This window comes from Aplidium turbinatum, chromosome 8, assembly GCF_918807975.1.
Source record: "Aplidium turbinatum chromosome 8, kaAplTurb1.1, whole genome shotgun sequence".
NCBI lineage: Eukaryota > Metazoa > Chordata > Ascidiacea > Aplousobranchia > Polyclinidae > Aplidium > Aplidium turbinatum.
In genome coordinates, this window is record NC_137479.1 from 27,895,669 (window position 1) to 27,917,423 (window position 21,755).

Below are 21,755 nucleotides of genomic sequence, written 5' to 3' on the forward strand. Positions count from 1 at the left end.
TCTTGGTACACTGGCACTTTTGTGCATTGAAAGCGATCTACTCCGTAAGATTGACCTCCAAAAACTAGTTAACGCGTTTTCAATCGCAAAAACGCGCAAATTTGTTATTTAGTTAGGCATATGACCAAGTTTTTGCACGGTAGCCTATGTTATAGTTGCAACAACGATCTTTGTGACAATAATTTGGCAACACTGATAATTCTAATTTTTTAGTTGGCAACCCTGATAATTCTAATTTTTTTAGTTGGCAACCCTGATTTTCGGGCCACTTATAAAATGTGCCTCCAGGCCAGCAGACCCTTAATCCGGCACTGGGTAGAATATGTAAGGGATACCTAAACTATGTTAAGTATTCCTGTAATATGTGAAGCTATACGCTACTGAATTAAACTTGATTGATTATATCACCACAGTTAGCGCTTAGGTTTTCAAAGCGCGTTGCATGTCGTCACATCTGGTTATATAATTAATTTAATTGTTTTTGTCCGCCTCGATAGCTCAGTTGGTTAGCGCGTGACTTCGTGAACGAAGAAGCTTCAAGCTCAAGCTGCGTTGCTTCGACTCTCGGGGTGTGCGCTTGAGCAACGCATTCTAAGGACTGCTCTGTATTCAGCGGCACCTAATAGATGGAATAATTCCACTGCAACAACACTTCAACAATCGGAAACTTTACTCTGTCAATCTCGGTAACCGGCTCTGCGTCAAGAGCCTCTACAAGTAGGCTACCGTATGTGAAACTGCCAGGAATAACCTATCAAGGCTCTGTCAGTCCGAGGATAATGATTCAAAACCAACCAAGTGAAACTACCACACATGCATGAACTGTTTCATACAGTTAGGCTACAACCTGCGAAGTGTGAATGTTCTAACTTTGTTCTAATGTTCAACTTCTTGTTCTGAACAATCGTCCAGGCAACAACCGCGTTGGTTTTACGAAGAGAAATATTTCAGAAGAAACGTAGCCAAATCAATCGAAAACTTTTTCTCGATTTGTTTTATAATTTAGTAGATGTCATGATATGATGTTACAAAGTTCATGATGGAAGACCATCTTTCATCCTTGACATTTTTAATCTCAACTAAAAAAAATAGCCTATGCAATTGATTGAGTTGCAGCACCACATCTGACTGAATTCGAAAAGACAATAATGGGAAAACGGATACCCCAAGGACTTTCTTAAGCAATCACCCAGACGACGACGACACCGACTAAGTAGACAACCCCCACTTCAGACACCATACAACCCAATACATTTCGAATTTCCTTATATGAGCGACGACGCGGATCGTAAAATAAAGAAAGTCTTTAAAGACCTGGACTTGCCAGTCCGCCTCTTTCGACGGTCACAAACCCTCCGAAACGCACTTAAAAAACCACAAAAATCTGAACCTTGCCGGCTGCAAAACTGCCAACTAAGGAACGACGACATGTGTACCACCAAGAACTGTGTCTACAAGATCACATGCAAAAAATGTAGGGAAAGCTATATAGGCAGCACGATCCGCCCACTCCACTCCCGCATCAAAGAACACCTTAGCTCAGATAAAAGTTCGGTCTTTGATCATCAACAACAGTTCGGTCTTCGATCAATCAACAACAGTTCGGTCTTTGATCATCATCAACAACAGATCCTCGAAAGACTGATTTATACCCGTGTCAACCCAATCATCGACCCGCTCCTTCCAAAAGAGCAAGCTGGGTTTCGGCGCGAAAAATTCACCGTAGATCAGGTCACACTCTTAACCCAAGACATCGAGGATTGCTTTGAGGCAAAAAAGAAGGCCGGCGCTGTCTTTCTAGATCTCACAGCTGCCTATGACACCGTATGGCATCGCGGCCTTACTTGCAAGCTGCTTCGCCTGCTTCCTGACCGACATATGGTTCATATGATTATGGAACTTATCAGGAACCGAAGCTTCACCTTCACCACCGGTAGCTCACGGCGAAGCAGACTGAGACGCCTGAAAAACGGCGTCCCACAGGGATCGGTCCTGGCTCCACTTCTTTTCAACATCTACACCCACGACCTGCCAACTACGGTCTCCGCAAAATACGCTTATGCGGACGACCTGGCAATTCTCCACTCCACAAAGTCGTGGGAAACTCTAGAAGACACCTTGAGCCAGGACATGAAAACTCTCTCAGCATATCTCCAGAACTGGCGACTGAAACTCAGCGAAACCAAAACTGTGGCAGCAGCTTTCCACCTCCACAATCGGGAAGCTGATCGTGAGCTACACGTCCAAAACAACGGAAAATCCCTGTCCTTCTGCCCGAACCAATATATCTTCTTTTTTTTAATAATAGTTTTATTGCAGCCTGATAGCCTACTATATTTTGTTTGTTTGTTTATCTTTATCCTGCATTGCGAGAAAGCGGACTTGAGCGCTATGCATCGGTGTACGCCTTCCGACGTACACCTGACCCACGCTGCAGCCGACGGCAATGTCTGTTTCCGGTTGTCTACTCTACTTATGACTTAAATTTGGTACTACCTATACTGGACAGATCGCTCACATACCGCCACCATTTGGTGTCACTGCGCAAGAAACTCACATCCCGCGCTGCGCTACTCAAGCGCCTGGCAGGTTCTAGCTGGGGGGCGAGGGCTGACACTTTGCGTATAGCAGCCTTAGCCCTTGTCTACTCTTCAGCAGAGTACTGTGCACCTGTTTGGTGCCGCAGTGCTCACTGCCACAACATCGACACTGCCATAAATAGCGCCCTGCGCACAGTGACCGGATGCCTGCGTCCCACACCATTGGGCAATCTCCCCATTCTCGCTGGCATCCAACCAGCTGAGCTTCGTCGCGAAGAAGCCACTCTGTCCCTCGGTCGACGGGCACTGGAGCCTAACCATCTTCTCCACCACAAGATCTCTGCTCTCCCAAACGAGCACCCCAGTCGACTGAAATCAAGACACCCATTCGTGCCAGCCGCTCAACTTCTGATCAACGAAGCTGATGTACAAGACATCTCTGCGGCTACTTGGGCGGACCATAAATGGAGTTCTGAATGGAAGTCAAGTGCCACCAGACTCTATTCGTTCATCCCCGACGTCGGCACACGCCCCATCGGCCTAACACTGCCAAGACAGGCATGGGTGCGCCTCAACCGTCTCCGTACGGGCGTCGGGCTTTTCCGCTCAACCATGCACCAATGGGGAATGGCCTCTTCCTCCTCCTGTGAATGTGGTGCCGAGGAACAGACTGCAGACCACATCATCAATGACTGTTCCATCTTCAAGCCACCTAACGGAGTGGAAGGTCTGCGTGTCATGGATGATGAAACCAAAGACTGGCTGCTCTCTAGTAGCCTTCCAGTGTAGTCCGGGAACATCGTGAATCTGGGGTGGTAAAAGGAAAGACCCTCGGCCCCAGAGGCTCACACGACGACGACGATCAACAACAGTGCCACGCCGACTTTGAATTTAAAATTATTGCCAGAGAAAATGACGCGGTACAATTACGTTTCAAAGAGACCATCTTCATAAGCAGACAAAATCCAAAAATCAACAACCGTGCCGAAAGGGAAGAACTACGTCACCTAATCTACTATAATAACTGATTCAACAAAATTTCACAGCTATAGCGCCTAACAGCACAGAAACTCAACAGCCAGCAGCCTCAAGCTAAACCAAAGAGCCACATGAAAAAACCACTCACTGAATTCAACACCATTCGTCATAGCACATGACTAGGGAACTGTGTTCCGAAAGCTCGTGTAGCCTAATTCGATACTGCCACAACTAACTCGCAGCATCAGGCTTAAACAGATCGTTAGAATCTACACTGTAAAGTAAAAAAAATATCATATAAGCTTAAATGAATTAACTTTTTAACAAGGCTGTGTTCAACTTAATTCTTTTGAGACAGCAGTCTATCTATTGATCAATGCTTAACTTAGAAATGCAAACGTTAGTCAGCAGTCTATCATCACTCACAGTTTTGCAATGACAAAGGTTATACCGTAATGAATTAATATTGATTAGAAATGAAAAAAGGAAAAAAATTATTTGTAACGGTCGCAAAATTCTGCTAATTTTTGATGAAATTTATAGAAAAACATCAAATCAACATATCAATTACTGAATTTTGATGCTGTGTGCCAACATAAAGCTCATAACAAAATTTTGTCAATGCCATCAATCGTCATTCTAAGTGTGTCGTTTCGAAACTTATGTAACATTTGATTCCATTATAGGAGAAGCGATATACCAAAATTTCAAATAATTTTTTTTAAGGGACCACTTTGAAGGTACCAAAAAGGGTCCGCCAAAACAAAAAGGTTGAGAACCACTAGATAGATTTTTATTGGATTTTGTTTTTCTTGCTTATGAGAACAATCAGATTTTTTGCTTAAGCTACATTATCAAGAATAAAGTAGTAAAGAAAATCCTTGCAATGTTATGAGGTAGCCCGTATAATCAGTGGGCAACCGCCTTTTTGGCATATTGTAATTGGCTTTTAAAGTAACGGATGCCTACCTCTGGAGTAAACGCTGTTTGGTTCAAAGCTAGCTTGCAGTTTGTGCATTGAATTTCTAATTGCTAGATTCTTTTAATATATTGCAGATTCAATTATTAGGCTATTCCGGACAGCACAACAGTATGTTGAAAATTAGCAGTAAAATGGCACCACAGAGAAACATTTTGACAAGAATTTGAAGGATACAAATTTTTAAAACATTTGTTTCGTGATGTTGCTTCATTGAAAAGATAAACCTACTGGCTGCTGGACAGTGGGCTACTATTTCAGGAACCATCTGCGCTGTCAATTAAACTGGGCGGCACTTGCATGGAATTCTAAACGCTGCTTCGCACCAGTTTTCAAAAACGCGACAAATTCATTGTTTGTTATGAGCAGTTGAGCACATGACACTGCAGGTAGCCTACAACGCATTTCCACTAATCAGGAAAGACAAACTAATAAATGCTTTTAATCCTGAAGCATCATTTATTATACAGATGTCTTTAGTCAAATTTAGCTACACAAGAGAAAATAAAAAACAAATACTGTAGTACAAAATTTTTGCAGCACACAAGCAAGCCATCATGAAAAACTTAGAAGCCTGGATACACAAACTTTCCAAACTACAATAAAATGCATAGAATAACCAGTGATCGCCGATTTCCCAGCAAAAGAACAAAGTAATATCAGAGACATAATGGAAAGAAAATCATGATGTTGAATTTGATTAAGTTTTATAATTATCGTATGCAGCTACACACGAAACGAAGTCATCAATAAATCTGTCATTAAGTAGCTTAACGCGAAAAGAGAAAATCAATACACTGATAGCCTACATCAGGTATAATTTACAATTCGAAATCATTCAAAAAGGAGGAAATATCCGACGTTTTACGACTCTGCAATATCTTCACAACAGCGTTAATGCCATCTTTTTTCTGCATCAAACCATTATGCGTAGCAGATGGCACTTCAACAGATCTCTCGCCTAAATTCCACTCTTTACATGCAGCTAGACTGCCGTGAGCCACTGTCCCATCTCCGGGGTACGATATCATTGCGGGTTGGTCATCAGGAAACTTTTTTCCTCGATAGTCAAGCACATTATTGGTTGCAACTTTGGTCCCGTACACACAATAGACTTCAACTCCTGGGTGTGGAGGCATGACACCAGTGGTTGTTTTTGGGTCGTTAGCGTCTCTAACGTAGCGATACATATCTGGTGAAATGCCGGTTCGCTTGAACAAATCAAGGATATCTCGTTGCTTTGCGGTATAGTTTCGTTCGTCTGTTAGAATGACTTCCTCGGGTATAACTTTGTTGTTGGGAAAAAGTAAAAAATCTGAAACATGTTTATTGTTTAAGCGACATGAAAGAATATGCTAAAAAAAATAATATTTTCGATTAACTTAACTCCGTTTAGAAATGATATTGATGAAGCAGGTCAGGTTAGAACTGGAACAACCATATACTACATGCATGAAGAACTTCAACGTTCTTCTAATTAGCGAGGCAATAGTTTTGTTGGCGTACTAGAAATTTTCTGCCAATTGAACAACAAATAGACCTTTCGACACACATACTGTTGTTTAAAGTGTTTCATATTTTAACCATTTTCGATTTTCAAAAAGCCTAGGGTCGGATTTGGTGGGATTTTAGGTAAAGATTCGACACTCAAAATTTTAGCTCAGTATGACGTCAGTCAAAAAGATGTGAGGTACGGCCCTTAAAGTTTCGAATAACCTATTTTTTACGTGTTTTGAAAACTACTTATTGTAGAGCAACAAATTTGGTGCCAAAATGTGCAGAAGAGACAGTTTCCTATGACAACTTCCAAGAGTCAAAAGACGTATCGGCAGCAATACACTGTTCTTGCGTATGTTCAACACTGCACCAAAATCTAAAACAGGATTATTGCTAAATTAACTCACTGGATTCCCAGGTTCGCTGCTCCTGTCTCGCAACAAGAGGATTCAGAATAATGGAATGATGAAACGTAAACCCGGATGTGACGGCCTGAAGACTTTCAGTTGATCCTCCCCATGGAGTAGAGAGCGAAATGAAGGAGTCCACATGCTGATCCTGGTGTAATAATTTTACCGTGACAACCCAATTTGACTCAAACTCACAAATACTAAGAAGATGCAACCACATACAAACTCCGGTACAAAAAAGGCGCCAGGTAAAAACAGATATGATGAACAGCTAATAAGGTGAATTAAATGATTAAATAAACAACACACAAGTATGCTTACAAAACGTTTAGATTCTAATTCTCATCCTCGTAAAACAAAAAATAAACATTAGTTACAAAATAGGCGATTTAAAGCTTTGCCAAAACACACATCAAGCAAAAATGGCAATACAGCTCTTGAAAATTGCAACTCATAACCAGATGACTTTGTATTAAAACAAAAATATATAAAAGTGCACTACGACCAGCGAAGGATCGAGAACAATGGCGCATTGTATCCAATCCTCAATTTAGAGGAAGGAACATAAAACAGTTTTTACTCCATGAAATCATATAAAGCTTGCTTAATAATCGTAAAAATCGAAATTAAATACCTTCCAAGATTGTGATTGGAGGTTCAGAAACCACGTGGTGTAAAGACCACCCAAGCTGTGAGAGATCAGTACAACCTTTGAGTTTCCATTTGCCTTGTAGGTGCTTTCAACTAATGATTGCAACCTAAGAGAACAAAAAGGCATTAACAAACGACAAATCTATATCTTTTGCTTTACTAATTATTATAACGTAGAGAGCTATAATTGGCAGAGGAAACCTTTGTCTTCAACTGGGAAATCCTAAATGGAAAAGTTTTGATATCTATAAAGTTACAACGAAGACCCTGTAACAGCGATTGACCGTTTATAACCCTTGCAGCGTTGCTATCGGTAACCTAATCTATCCACTAAATTCAAGGAAACGGTTGTCCTTGATGAACGCGGACGAACTCCTTACGGCCCCAGCCCAAAAAACCAACTTCGCTTGACAAGTTTGTTACCAAATAATGCTGCACATCAGTTTAACTAGTACGTTTTTAACCAAACAAAGAAAAGTCCAAAATGAACCCGAGAGAAAGTTTTATATTACGATAGCCTACCTACCTGGACTGCAATACAAAACTGAAAAGATCAGCTTTAAATGGATGGGTAGGCTGTTTCTTGTAGGCAAATAATAATGTGATTTAAGTAAATACATTGGTTGCAAATTGAAATCTCAGAAAAACTTGTTTCTCGACAAGTTATAAAGCGCAGTCAAACTATAAATGACTCATAAAATACATAGCCTAAGTTACATAACTGCGTCACATGATCTCCAGATAATTTGACAAAGATTCAAATGAGTTATTGAACGAAATGAGTGAAAGCGAAAAATTCAACAAAATGTTATATAAAAACTGTCTAGGTGATGTAACACACAAACATCACGACTCCCTCATATTTTATTTGTGCAACAGTTTGCAGTACTTTGCTAGGTATTTAACACAACTTAACGAATATTTTGCCGGATTGTAATCTGATAGATTGTCTGGTACGAACTTCTCAGTTGTAGGGAAGACGTTTTGCTAAGTAAAAACAAAATGTCAATGCATAAAAAGTGCTTTGACATCCAAGGAAAAAATTTTAAGTGATAAAATAATTCGTAACAAAATTAAAACAAAATATATTATATATATATTTTTTTTAAAACAAATGTATGAAATTTGGGATTTTTCGGTTTGAACAGCTCTATTTATAAGAACAGAACATCACAATTTTTTGCATCACATTCACGTGGACTTTCAAGTGGGAGGGACATGTATTTTCTTGATCATGTGTAAAAAAACGTTAAAAAATGATCAAAATACATGTGTTACAGTTTTAATGACAGACGATTTTAATGCGTTGGTGGCAACATAAGACATAGGCTGTTGTAGAAGCTGTCTCATGATCACAAAGTTTAAATAGAAAACAGTAAAGTAAATTAAAGCACGATTGCTAAAGTTTCTATGGCGAGACCAGACATATTGCACACACAGTATATCCTACTGTGTCAGATGTTTGTTCCATGTAACAAACAAAAAAAACAAACCTAATAAAATAAGAGTGGTGAGACGCCATTGATAGCCTAAAGTCATATGGAGCTCCACGAATTGAATGGTCTCTGACGAGCCCATACTTTGTAAGTTCTGCAAAGAAACAAAAATCATAATTTCCAACTTTTATTCATAAAAAAAGTACCTTGAAACATTTTTTTCAAAACAAAGCTAACATGATGAACTAACCTAAACAGGGGATACAAAACTTGAGGTTAAACACATATTTTAAAAAGTAAAGTGTTTTGTCTAATGCTGTATTATTTACGGTATTATATATATATACTATATATGGTCGTTTCTTTAGCAAAATAATTTTTAATTTTCACTGCTAAAACTGAATCAAGCAAGCATTTGTATTAAATCTATTCGAATATAGTAAAGTTTATTTTTTGAAAGTTTAATTGAGCTGTAAATTCAGCTTCCGTACTTTAGGTCCTGTAATTTGATTGACCAGGTGTTCCAACTAATAGTTGATTAGGCTACTACAAGCACATTATGCAATGCGGTAATCAAGATTATAAAACGAACTGAACAAATTTAACGTCAGCCCAGAAGCTGTGAATTCAAAAAAATTGTTACATCAATTTTAAGAAAAAACATAATTCACCTTCTACAAGAGCATGTGCATAATCACCAATACCAGTAGCCTTTGCAGCCCAACTATCATCAATATACTCAATTGAATGAGCAGTTCCAAATCCTGGACTTCTGGTTTGAACACCTTCTGGATGATAACTCGTGTTGGTTTTGCTATTGAAAAGAAGCTTTAAGACCTCGACTTGGCATGGAAAATTTTCAGGCAACAGCTCCTACACATTGTACACAAATTAAAATAAAATTTGTTAGCCTAACTTAACATGTGAATAAGATGATTAAAAATTATTGTGATCACGTCAGTTCTGCCAACAATTCCTAACCTCTGTTGGTACTAGAAGGAAAAGGTTTAATTGTTAGAACAAATACTAAATTATCAAAAAAAATGTGGTTTTTTAACTGAAGCAATGCTCTGAATTTGATGATTGATATTTGATAATAACCGTTTTTTAAAACAAACTTGCAGATAGTACAAATATAAATTATATTTGTTACAAATACTACTTTAAGCACAGAAATTTTTATTATATACATCATGTTATTTGTTTCTTTTTAGGCCGCTGAAAATAACTTGAAACAAATACTGTATCTAAATCGGAGAAAGTGTTCGCTTTTCAAACACAAATAATGTTTAATGCTTCAATGAGCAATTGAGCATTGCCACAATGAAAAGCTTTAGGCTAAACCGCAAAACAGAAAAAAAATTCAAAATATTTTTATAATTTGCTTATCAAATTCTATTGTAAGTTTCATACTTCTAAATTTAGCCATTCCCTGTACCAATCCCGTTGCTTTGGACAATTTGAGTTGCCAGTTACTGTTTTATTTACTTGAACTTCAATCATACTTCCTCCATCACCAGGAATGAAGACAACTGGTGGTAGAGTGTCTGCAAAAAAACATTATTGGTCAAAAGTTTGTTTGGTTTGCAAGCCTGATTGATGTGAAACATTGTATGGCTGGTGTGCTTCAGAAATAATATGGGTGAAATTAGTAAAAAAGTTTTCATTGTGGCATCATAGTTTCATAAGCTCAAAGGATTATTTACTCACCAAGAGCTTACACATATATAATAGTAGCACTATCTGAACATACAATTGATAATGTTGAAGCTATAGCACAATATAAATAATCATGTTTTACTTTGCCCTCATTGCGACAGCATACAGTACACTGCGACTACATGTACGATATTACAGACAATGGGAAGCAACAAAGTGACATATCAGTCTTCGAGTCAGCTGTTGCGATATTTTGTCAAGTGATTAAGTGTTTTTGCTGAGACACATCCAAATGCTGTGGTGTAGGGTTGAACCCACGTTCTTTTAAATGTTGTGCAGATGTTTTCACGACTTAGCCCAGGGCCGGATTTAGCTGATGGGGGCTCAGGGCACTTTTAGATGGGGGGCCCATTGCAAAAATTTTTTTTTGCAATTACAGCGCGAAAAACCACCTCTACCTTTACAGTAGCATTAATCCAGCACTGCAGCATTTTGCAGAAACTTCAAAGGCTGAAAGAAAAAAAAACACAAAATCACATTTTTTCCAAGTAGGAGGCCTTCAAAAGTCGGGGCCCTGGGGCACCTGCATCCTCTGCCCCCTCTCCCCTTAAATCTGGCCTGACTCAGCAAACTTAGCTTTGATCAACTTATATGAAGCAGCAAAAGATAATTGTTTAAAAGCAATAACTTTATGAAGATCTCAATTAAGTCAAAAAAAAGAAATGGAGCAAATTTCACATTCCTATACTGGCAATTTATGTTTACATTTTTAAACGGTGATGCTATAGCCTAATCAATATCATTCCTGCTGATGCTGTTAGCATTGTAGGATAGGGTACTAGGGTAGTCTGCAATGCTTGATTTCTTATCTCTGATACATGATGAATGAATACAGTTGGTTATGATATGACTTGAACATCGTACAGCACATCAGTCAATAAACAAGTCCATAGCTGCAACATCTTACCAGTTTTTGTAAAGTGAAGTTTACTTGTTGATGCAAGACTGAAACAATGCAAAGATACACAAAGCAAAAAACTAAGTACTTTAATTGACATACTGTAAATCAACTTTAACAGCCGATACTTTAACTTGAATGTTGCTACCAATCTTTAGCACTAATTAAAAACCAGTAGATAATGCTGCAATATAAATTTTCAGTTCAATAGTTTTCACTTCTGACCATTACAGCAAAAATAATCCACGTCAACACAACAGAGGTACAAAAAAAGATAGTTCTAAGCAACTGTAGCGCCCTGCGTTTCTCCTGCTGTCCGCTACACAACAAAATGGAAATGTTAAAACGTGGACGAGACTAAATTAAGTTATAATAAGTTAAAAAAATTGACACAGTCATAACATCTTAATAAAATGTAAGATGAAAAGGAAATAGCGAGATCTTAAAAAAACGGAAATGAAGGCTATAGCTACAAAACCTATAGATCAGCGGTCGGCAACCTGCAGCTCTTTTATCTCTGCATTCTGGCTCACGCGGATTCGCCATGCAATGAAGTTCAGGAGCAGAAATCACATTAACTGCTTGAAATAAATTATTAAAAGAATATGTGTATGTTTATATCTAACCATAAACCGATTAGTTGTGTTTCCCAGTCATGTTAAAAGTTGACAGTTGTTGGAATGGTAACTACAAATTTGTTCTACAAGATGCGGCCAAATAACTAATTTGAACAAAAGGCTTTCCTGTAAGCGTTAACCGGTAGGTTTTTGCTGTAAGCAGTCAGTTAGATGGTGCGGCTCCGAGCAGGTTTTAGTTTAATGGAGACGAGACCAAATGGCTCTTTCAATGCTAAAGGTTGCCGACCCATGCTATAGATCCTATCGAAATGGATATTTTCAAAATTTGTATCTCAGGTAGGCCTACAAGTATTCCTGCATTAATAGGCTATCAAGTTTACACAAGATATTGCCAGTCAATACCTTACTTCATTGATCAGTTTAAACCATTTCTATCCAATGTAAACAACAACTTTCTGACAAAACGCAACGCAAGTTTCAACTGAGGTTAATTAACAGGACTTCGACACTTTTTCTCTGATCTCACAATAAGTAAATTAACAGCTTTTTTTAGATACGGTTGATTGCACACATTATATAATCTGGGACAAAGTTGCCAGAGCAAAATCAAAACCTGAAAAGCCCAAAGTAGAGTAAATCCAAGTCAAGTCAATCCGATCATAGATCAGATTGATATAAGGTACTGTCGCCTTTCCGCTTATGGATGGGTTGGGGTCACCAGCTTAGCCCTTTGCTAAGCGCCACACGGTCTACGAAGCAACTGTGATGGAAGTCGCTTCGGCGACGCGACCGTGTAACTGTATAACAATAACTGTGTAGCCTACTTATTACCGTGTTCACTGTTCACTGCGTCCAGTAGTTTATTCCACATTACTGTACATCCAAAGGTTGAGGGTTGTATCTCCAATATATAATCATTACTTTGATACAAGATCCGAAATAAATCAATTATGCATTTAAACATATATCCAGTGCTTGACTGTAATAAGCGACCGTTAAGCAGACGTCCAAAACGAACTAACTTTCTTTTTCAAGTTTCAGAAATAAAAATGGCTTCTTACAAGAGAGGGGGTGCAACCTAGTTCGTACCCTGAACAGTTCGGACCCTCAGTTCGTACCCTAAAAAGATCGAGAGAAAAAATTAAAAAAAGCCGAAGTCGCTGATCGGAGTTTCCGCAAACAAACTCGAAGGTTAGGGTTAGCGGAAACTGCGGAACTGCGGAAAAATATTTGCGGAAACTGCGATCAGCGAGGGTTAGAGCAGAGCATAGATTACTCGATGATTAGAGTTAGGGTTAGCCGAAACTGCAATTAGCAAAACTGCTGAAAAATGTTTGCGGAAACTGCGATCAGCGAGGGTTAGGGTTAGAGCATAGATTAGCCTATGCTGGTTAAGGTTAGCGGAAACTGCGATCAGCGACTTCGGCTTTGTGCTATCTTTCTCTCGATCTTTTCAGGGGGAAAATTTTAAAATGTTTGCGGAAACTGCGATCAGCGACTTCCGCTTTTTTTATTTTTTTATTTCGATCTTTTTAAGGTACGAACTGAGGGTCCGAACTGTTCAGGGTACGAACTAGGTTGCATCCCAAGAGAGGAGCGCATCTCTCATAACGAAGAAACAAACACTGCGCTCTCACTAAATCTAACGTCACATTCCAGAACTGTGGAAGAGAGGACCAATCACGTGCTACTACGAGCTTGTCTCCCCAGTGATGCACAAAACACATTATTATTTGGGTTCCATGGAGGGGAGTACCGCGACATGGCTCCCCCTCTAAGTGGGTACGAAGTTATGCGAACACACGACAAGAATACAAAACGAAATGACAAAAATATTGGTAGTTCTGGGTGAATCGGCTGATGGTCGTTGTTACGGCATGAAGCAGGCGGAGAAGAATGATCGTTGTTCTTCTAGCATGACGGTCATTCCGAGTAGCAATCCGGATGTGATAAAAATCCCGCGGAACGGCCGCAGTATCGCGTGAGCGATCGACATGCAGAGTATCCCTGCTCGCGATGACATAATGTCCGTAATTGTCCAATCAGTCCTTATATTTCTTCTGATCTTTCAAAGTTGTGTCACCCAGTCTACAGCAGTGTTGGAGGTGAATATCTACAAAGTATATACAAGGCAGTAAGAGTCCTTCATAAGGAAGGTGTCTAAAGTAAGTCAAAAATTTTGAATCACACTCATACTCAAAGATGTTCAAGACTCACCAGAGAAACGAAGGGACACGAACACAGAATCCCTAGACTCAAGGTAAGGTAAAAAAAAGGAACTGTGTACAGCAGAAAGGTACGGTAAAGGCAAGGGTTCATCACTTCCGGAAACGAGTAGGTAACCTGACTTCTCTGCCGGTACGTGTCACGTAGTGTGAAGCGGTCGATGAGACTGGGAGCTCATCGGAAACCCTAGGATCATCCTGGGAACGAACGTACTGCATAGAAGAAGTCGAAGAAGTTAAGAACGTATCGTCTCGAAACGGCACTGACGTTTCGGCATGACTTGAAAAATCCTCATCAGGGGAAGTGTCCATATAAGCAGGTTTTAATCTGTCAATGGTAACTGTATCAGTGCGACCAGCGATGTCAACGGTAAAGTACTTCTCACAACGATCGATTACACGATAAGGCCCGTCGTAAGGTGGACGTAACGGTCCCTTCACTGCATCATGTCGTATAAAAACGTGTGAGCATGTGTCAAGGTCAGCGTCCATATAAACAGAGCGTTTGCCATGACGCGGGCGTATGTAAGGAAAATTGTTGACAAAATCACGTAACTGACGCACGTAGTGGGAATTGACAGGACCTACAACGGGGTCTGCAAAAAAATCACCTGGTAAACGAAGGGTGGTGCCAAGTGTGGCTTCAGCAGAAGAAAAACCAAGATCTTCCTTTATCACTGCACGAGTGCCCAGGAGTGCCAATCCGAGGTGGGAGAACCAGTTGTTTGGGTTGGATTGAGCTCTGATGGCAGTTTTGAGTGTGCGATGCACCCTTTCAACTAATCCGTTGCAAGCAGGGTGGTAAGCAGTAGTTGTACGATGATCACATCCAAGGTATTGGCATAGCTCTTTCCACAGGAGAGAGGTGAATTGTCGACCACGGTCAGTGACCATGGTGACAGGGGCGCCAAAGCGTGATACCCAACCCCAGAGAAAGACATCAGCACATGCACGTGCAGTAATGCTGGTCAACGGTAGGGCTTCGACCCAACGCATGTGGCGGTCAATAACGGTGAGGAGATACGAATATCCGCTGGACTCAGGTAGTTCTCCAACGATATCAACATGGACATTCGCAAAACGTTTGTCAGGAGTAGGAAAATGAGTTAGAGGCGCCGAGACGTGCCGTTGAATTTTGGCGCGTTGACAAGAGACACATGTCTTAACCCAAGCTTTAATGTCAGCCTTCATGTCAGGCCAAACGTAGCGTTGAGCAATAAGGCGTTGTGTTGATTTGATTCCTCCGTGGTTGAGGTTGTGCAGTTTGTCAAAAACTGTTTGGCGATACGTCGTCGGCAACAGGACTCTAAAGCGTCCAGTTGAGGTATCCCCCTCGATGGAGATGCCGTGTTCAGGTAGGAGTCGTTTTTCCAACGTAAGAGAGGTAGGACTCATACGAAAGTCAGCTAAGGAGGTGTCATCGTGTTGAGCAATGGCCAGGTCACAAAAGTCGAAGTTGATACCATCTTCATAAATGGCATTGACTGCAGCGCGACTGAGACAGTCTGCGACCAAGTTTTCACTACCCTTTAAGTAGCGAACATCAGTGGAGAACTCACTGACGTAGGCCAAGTAACGTAACTGTCGTGCTGTGGCTTTCGCCATCGTTGCGCTGAAAGCTGCAGCTAGCGGACGGTGATCTGTAAAGATTGTGAATTCACGTGACTCAAGGAAGTAGGAGAAATGTCGGACGGCGAGGTACATGGCTGTAAGCTCCCTGTCAAAGACACTATACTTCTGTTGAGCTGTATTAAAGAAACGAGAAAAAAACATGAGCGGCTTGGCTTCGCCATCGATGAGTTGTTGAACAACAGCGCCAGCGGCAGTAGCCTATCTGACGCGTCTGTGACTAGTTGGATGGGAGCACCATGAACGGGGTGAGAGAGTAACGTGACTTTCGCGAGGCTCTGTTTCGCAGTCTCAAAAGCATGCTTCATGATGTCAGTCCAGATCAGAGGTTTCTTTGACGACTTACCAGGCGGTAAGGAAGTGTACAGAGGTTGAAGGATTTCCGCACAGTGTGGTATGAACGTTGCGGTAGAAGTTGAGCATACCCAGGAAACATCGTAATTGTCTTACGGTGGTGGGTAGAGGAAAGTTCAGGATAGCTGAGACTTTGCCAGGAAGCGGCCGTATGCCGCTCGAGTCGAGCTGGTGTCCTAGGAACTTCAGTTCGGGTACCGCAAAGGAACATTTTTCCTTGTTGAGGATGAGACCGTAGTGGTCAAGACGTTTGAACACCTGAGATAGGTGGCGTTTGTGCTCCTCTAAGTCTCGAGAATGGACGAGGACGTCGTCAATGTAACAATAGACATAGGGAAGACCCCGCAGCACTTCATCCATGAAGCGCTGAAACGTCTGTGCGGCACCCGAGAGACCCATAGCTGTACGTTTGAAGTTGTAACTCCCCATTGGAGTCACAAGGGTCGTCTTGTGACGATCCTGTTTTGCTATGGGTATCTGGTGGTAGCTCTTCACGAGATCCAGGCTGGAGAAGATAGTGGATCCAGAGAGGTGGTCTACAAAGTCGTGAAGATAGGGTATGCGGTAGGAGTCTTTCGTGGTTTGTTTGTTGAGCAAGCGAAAATCACCCGTGATTCTGTACCGCCCATTTGGCTTGGGTACAAGGTGTACTGGTGTACCGTATGGAGAGTTCGCCGGTTCTATAATGTCCAAGTCAAGGAGCGTCTGCAGTTCCTTGCGGAGACCCTCCAGCTTTTCTGGAGATAGTCGTCGTGCCCGTTGGCACACAGGTGGACCATTGGTAGGAATATAGTGTTCCGTTGTGTGGCGAACTGGACGGTTGAAGTTCTCCAGCTCAAAAACAGAAGGAAACTCTTCCTCTAGGAAAGCTAGTTCAGCAGGAATCTGTGCCGTGCTCGCAGAAGGTGAACAGGCATCAGAATAGAGTTGAACTTCAGAAGCATCAGTAGGTGAAGTAGACAAATCCGTATCAGGAGCAAAGTCAGTACTCGATACACAGGGATCGGCTGGGGTCGTCTGTAGGAGACGGCCGTTAACAACGTCAGGTGTTAAACAAAAATGGCGTAAGAAATCCAGTCCAAGAATGGGAAAATCTACGTCTGCAACGCGGAACGTCCACTCAAATGTGCGGTCAAAACCAAGCGACAAAGTCAATGGTCTTTTGCCAAAAATGTTAACCGCAGTGTGATTAGCTGCGCGTAGACTGGATTGCGGTTCGGAAACGTCGGTATAACAACGCGGCAACAACGAAAAGGTCGATCCTGTATCAACACAAAAGTTAATGTCAGTAAGAGTGTCAAGAATCATGAAAAGAGCGGAATGTGTCGTAGGTCCTGCGGAGCCGAGGCTGCCCACTCGTCCATCCCTCGGCGTTATTCGTTTTTTGGCTTGCCTCTTGGGACCCAAGAGCAAGGTTTTTCACAGCGATGTGCCTTATTACCATATGTGAGGTGGTAATAACATAAAACACGCCTTGAGTCATTGGACCTCGGTTTGGGTTTGAAGTCGGTGAAGTCCGTAATTTTCGGAGTAGAGGTACTCGGCTCCAAGCGCCTAAAATTCGCAGGCGAGCTCAGTGTAGACATCGAGGTTGTACATGAACGAGAGTCAGAAGAAGCAGTAATGGAGGTTTGGAGCTCCTCCAGGCGGTCCGCGAGTGAAGAAATGCGGTTCTCCAAGTGGAAGTTAATTTCTGGCTGTTTATTGGTATCTTGCGTGGGAGCAGAATTAGATGGCTCTCCTGCAGCAATGATGTCATCTGCTCGTTCGGCGAGCGTTTGAAGATTGTCACCCTTACAGATGGTTAAAAGTTGTCGCACTCCAGGAGGAAGACGGTCAAGAAAAACTATGCGAAGGAGAGGAAAAAAATTCTCAGGAACACGACCGTTTATAGCAACTAACTGACGTAAACGCTTTAAGAGCTCGGTCGGCTTAAGGCCTCGATCTTTGTTACCATGTAAGAACTCGTGAAGTCTCTCCGTAGAAGACTTCATATTCTCGGCAGTGATCAAAGTTTTAAAATTTTCATACGGTAAATCACAATGTACACAATTATCCAAAATTTCTGTCATATCAGCCAATTGCTTAGGATCAAATTTTTGTACGATGCAATCGAACTTATCACGTGAGCTCATGTCAGGGTGCTGCATGAACGCAGATTCACACAATGATAACCATAATTGCACATTGCTATGAGTAAACACAGGTAATTTAAGTTTTTTTGATACTGGTACGTTTGCCGACAAGTTCATAATATTTTGTGCAGCAGTGTGAAAAGCCTCTGTGGCCTTATTATTTGCCTTAGTATTAATGCTACGCACTACGAAATACAGTAAGGTAGTTAAAAATGACGTCACAATAGCCAAAAGTGACACTACAATAACAATAAACTCCATGTTGGTTGAATTAGGCCAAGTTAAGTTACATAAAAAATTGTTGCAACGTTCCAAATCCAATCACGTCGGGGTCACCAATGTCGCCTTTCCGCTTATGGATGGGTTGGGGTCACCAGCTTAGCCCTTTGCTAAGCGCCACACGGTCTACGAAGTAACTGTGATGGAAGTCGCTTCGGCGACGCGACCGTGTAACTGTATAACAATAACTGTGTAGCCTACTTATTACCGTGTTCACTGTTCACTGCGTCCAGTAGTTTATTCCACGTTACTGTACATCCAAAGGTTGAGGGTTGTATCTCCAATATATAATCATTACTTTGATACAAGATCCGAAATAAATCAATTATGCATTTAAACATATATCCAGTGCTTGACTGTAATAAGCGACCGTTAAGCAGACGTCCAAAACGAACTAACTTTCTTTTTCAAGTTTCAGAAATAAAAATGGCTTCTTACAAGAGAGGAGCGCATCTCTCATAACGAAGAAACAAACACTGCGCTCTCACTAAATCTAACGTCACATTCCAGAACTGTGGAAGAGAGGACCAATCACGTGCTACTACGAGCTTGTCTCCCCAGTGATGCACAAAACACATTATTATTTGGGTTCCATGGAGGGGAGTACCGCGACAGTACCAAAAACACTCATCGGTCACTTTTTAAACTTTACAATCACTTGTCCTTTTGAAAAAATAAACATGATAAATGAGCTTCTCTGAAATTCAAAGGCTTTCTAAAGAAAATGACAAAAAGACGCTAATTTTTTTTTTAATAGCCTACCGTTCACATTTTAAGAAGCAAGCAACCAACCGAAAGCCAAGCTCAAACTCCACAGCCACTAGTCAGCCCACTTCGCAAGAAATATCAAAACTGATTTAACCAAAATACGGTAACACGCTGCAGCCTGTCGTGCCTCATTGCACTTGTTTGAGTTTTCGGCTTTAAAACAAGCATGTATAGGCTATGGTTGGTTAAACAATATGAGCAAAACAGAAGTTCTTTACTATCGTTGAAAATTTATAAAATCGCAGTTTTAATTTACGGTAGCCTATTGGTAAAAGTTCTCACCACCAGAGCAGTTGGCTATTTTTTCGTCCACCGCTGAATAACGAAAAAGAACATGTTAATGCCTGGCTATAACCTAGGCCAGGGGTCACCAACTGGCGGCCCCGGGCTGCATGCGCCGCCACGCTGTTATGTGCGGCCCGCGGAAGGTATCAGCGCACAAGTATAACCGAAAATACTTTTCTTGAGGAGTTAAACAGCATGAAATACTTTCCGGGAAGCATATTTTCGCTTTGCATACGATTCCACCAACCGACCAATCAGATTGAAGTTCTAGGTAGTGGGCGTTTAAAGTTATTCCAATGCGATGTCCATCCACACTGTCCCAGTGGTTGATTAAAACGTCTGTTTTCGTATTTCGAAAATGCCTGTGAGCACAGGGTTGCTTGTTGTAAGTTTGTAAATGTCCTGTAAACACTAGTGTGCGTTTCACCGTTAGGCCTATTGGGTTTCACAAGCAGTGTTCCTTTATGCAAATTTTTGTTGGCAAATAGGTCGGTGTGCCAACTCAATTTATAATAAATTGGAAAACAATTATATATAAATTTAAAGACTTTTTCTGGTAGGCCCATTATGAAAATATTTAGCTTAGTAGCCTACTGCAAAATGTTGTTAATCAACAACTCTTTTAATTGCCATGCTAATAAGCACCGCAAGTGACATTTGTCTAATAATCAAGGAAAGACGGTTTTATACACTCTCACAAAAAGGATAAAAAACCAACTCATTGCTTTTTTAGATGGAACACTGTTCATGAGTTACGATAGAAACGTTTCCACAAGCGTTTGTTTCATGGTGCCTGGTTTCTTTCTCCCTGTTATTGGAGCCTATTTTTCGCTGATATGTTTGCAGAATGCTTAACATGCTCAATTGCTCAGTGCTTAACATCGCAGACGTAGTAGGCTTTCTCATGAGTCATGAAACTCATGACTAATCAAGATGAATGAAACTATAAAGTAGTTGTCGTGATCCCAGCCAGCAAATCTTTTTTTTTACGTTGATTCAACGTTCGCAGATTGATTTAACTCTAATTTATCACATTCTTTTCCAGTCAGCAAAATTAGTCCTTTTTACATTAATTTAACGTCTGCAGACGTCGAATCATTGTTGAAAGTGGTTGACTTACTGGCTGGGTTAGAAGTATAGGTAACACGATTTCCAGTCAGCTGTTTTATCAGGCGTTTCGTTTCATAGAGTGTAGCTTTTACTTCAACCAAAAAACTTTATTTTGATTCTTTTCAATGTAGCTAAACGTTGAAACGATATAAAAGTCAACTTTTCTGCCTGGGTTGTGCTTTTTGCTAAATTTCCCAGACAGCAAAACCAGTCAAGTTAACTTGAGTCTGGCAATGTCGAGACAATGTAAGAAAAATTAACTTTACTTTTCAAGATTCAAAATGAAATGCACCACAATTCTAGATCAACACACATCGAATGATCGTGGAGTTATGAAAAATTCAGTTTACAAGCGTTTAGCGAAACACAATGCTCGTTGTTCTGTAGTGAGTAGTCAGGTAGTGCTTACGCCAGGAAGATCGCTCTTCTCAACTGTACATGCAATGAATGGCAATAACATACATAGTTGCAACATGTGCTTTGTGCATAAAGACATGTTGCATTTGGAGCGACGATGAGAATTTTTGCGAGATTATTTTTTTTTTTGGAATAACCCGTTCCTCTGATGTCGTCTACACATATGGGACAACGCTTTGTGGATGGCTGTGGTTGATGATTCGGTTGTAATTAGCCCTGTTTTTCTTTTCAGAAGTAACAAAGTGTAAATACTAAAGTAGCGGATCATGCCTAGTTGCCAAAGTTTGCTTTTCATGTTTTGAACATGTCAGATCTTTGTAAAATGTGGTCAACTTTACAAGCCGAGATCGTGCAATGACGTAACAAAAACTGCCTGGATTGAGATAAAACGATAGGTTGACCCACTAAAGTATGGATATAAAAAACTTGTGCCCTCTTAGCTGCGGATCCGCAATGTACACTAAAGACGCTAAACGACAATGGGTTCATTGGTACCGTAAAAGTATTTTACAATCTGTGTAGAGAATCTTGGAGAAGTCTCAGCTGAAGACAAGTTGAATTTGCTTATGAATCAAATAGAAACTTCAATATATGAACTGGTGTGAGTGTGAGACAACAAATTATGATGAAGCTATCGAACAGCTGAAGCGCCTTTTTGAAAAGGCTTCCAGGGCTTTCAACCCCATGTTTTCTCGATTTGTTTTAAAAGCTAGAAAGCAGAAATGAGATGAATCATTAGACGAGTAGGCCTAGGCCTAAATGTAGACTGCGGCACCCGAGAGCTCTCTCTGACCTCAAGCGCGCTGAAATCCATTTGATTTGTACAAAACCGCGTCTTGCTTTGAAATCTAGAGAATTGAATTTTAG

General features: G+C 40.9%; 1 protein-coding gene across 1 annotated transcript; it reads right to left on the minus strand.

The window, feature by feature from the left end:
• Positions 1-3,917: 3,917 nt before the first annotated feature.
• LOC145775626 (lysosomal phospholipase A and acyltransferase-like) lies at positions 3,918-11,283 on the minus strand. Its single transcript, XM_082586950.1, has 7 exons — positions 11,118-11,283; positions 9,905-10,038; positions 9,163-9,364; positions 8,549-8,645; positions 7,039-7,162; positions 6,402-6,552; positions 3,918-5,812 (listed from the first exon to the last, which is right to left on the minus strand). The coding sequence occupies exons 1-7, from the start codon at positions 11,206-11,208 to the stop codon at positions 5,319-5,321; spliced, it is 1,293 nt and encodes a 430-aa protein (XP_082443076.1). The 5' UTR covers positions 11,209-11,283; the 3' UTR covers positions 3,918-5,318.
• Positions 11,284-21,755: the final 10,472 nt, after the last annotated feature.

Excerpts from the sequence above, each read along its gene's own strand:
- LOC145775626 (XM_082586950.1), bottom strand. The coding sequence starts at position 11,208 with ATGTCAATTAAAGTACTTAGTTTTTTGCTTTGTGTATCTTTGCATTGT. Across the intron at positions 10,039-11,117 it reads ACTTCACTTTACAAAAACTG|ACACTCTACCACCAGTTGTC; the intron begins GTAAGATGTTGC and ends GTTTTTTTGCAG. Across the intron at positions 7,163-8,548 it reads CACCACTCTTATTTTATTAG|GTTGCAATCATTAGTTGAAA; the intron begins GTTTGTTTTTTT and ends TTGTTCTCTTAG.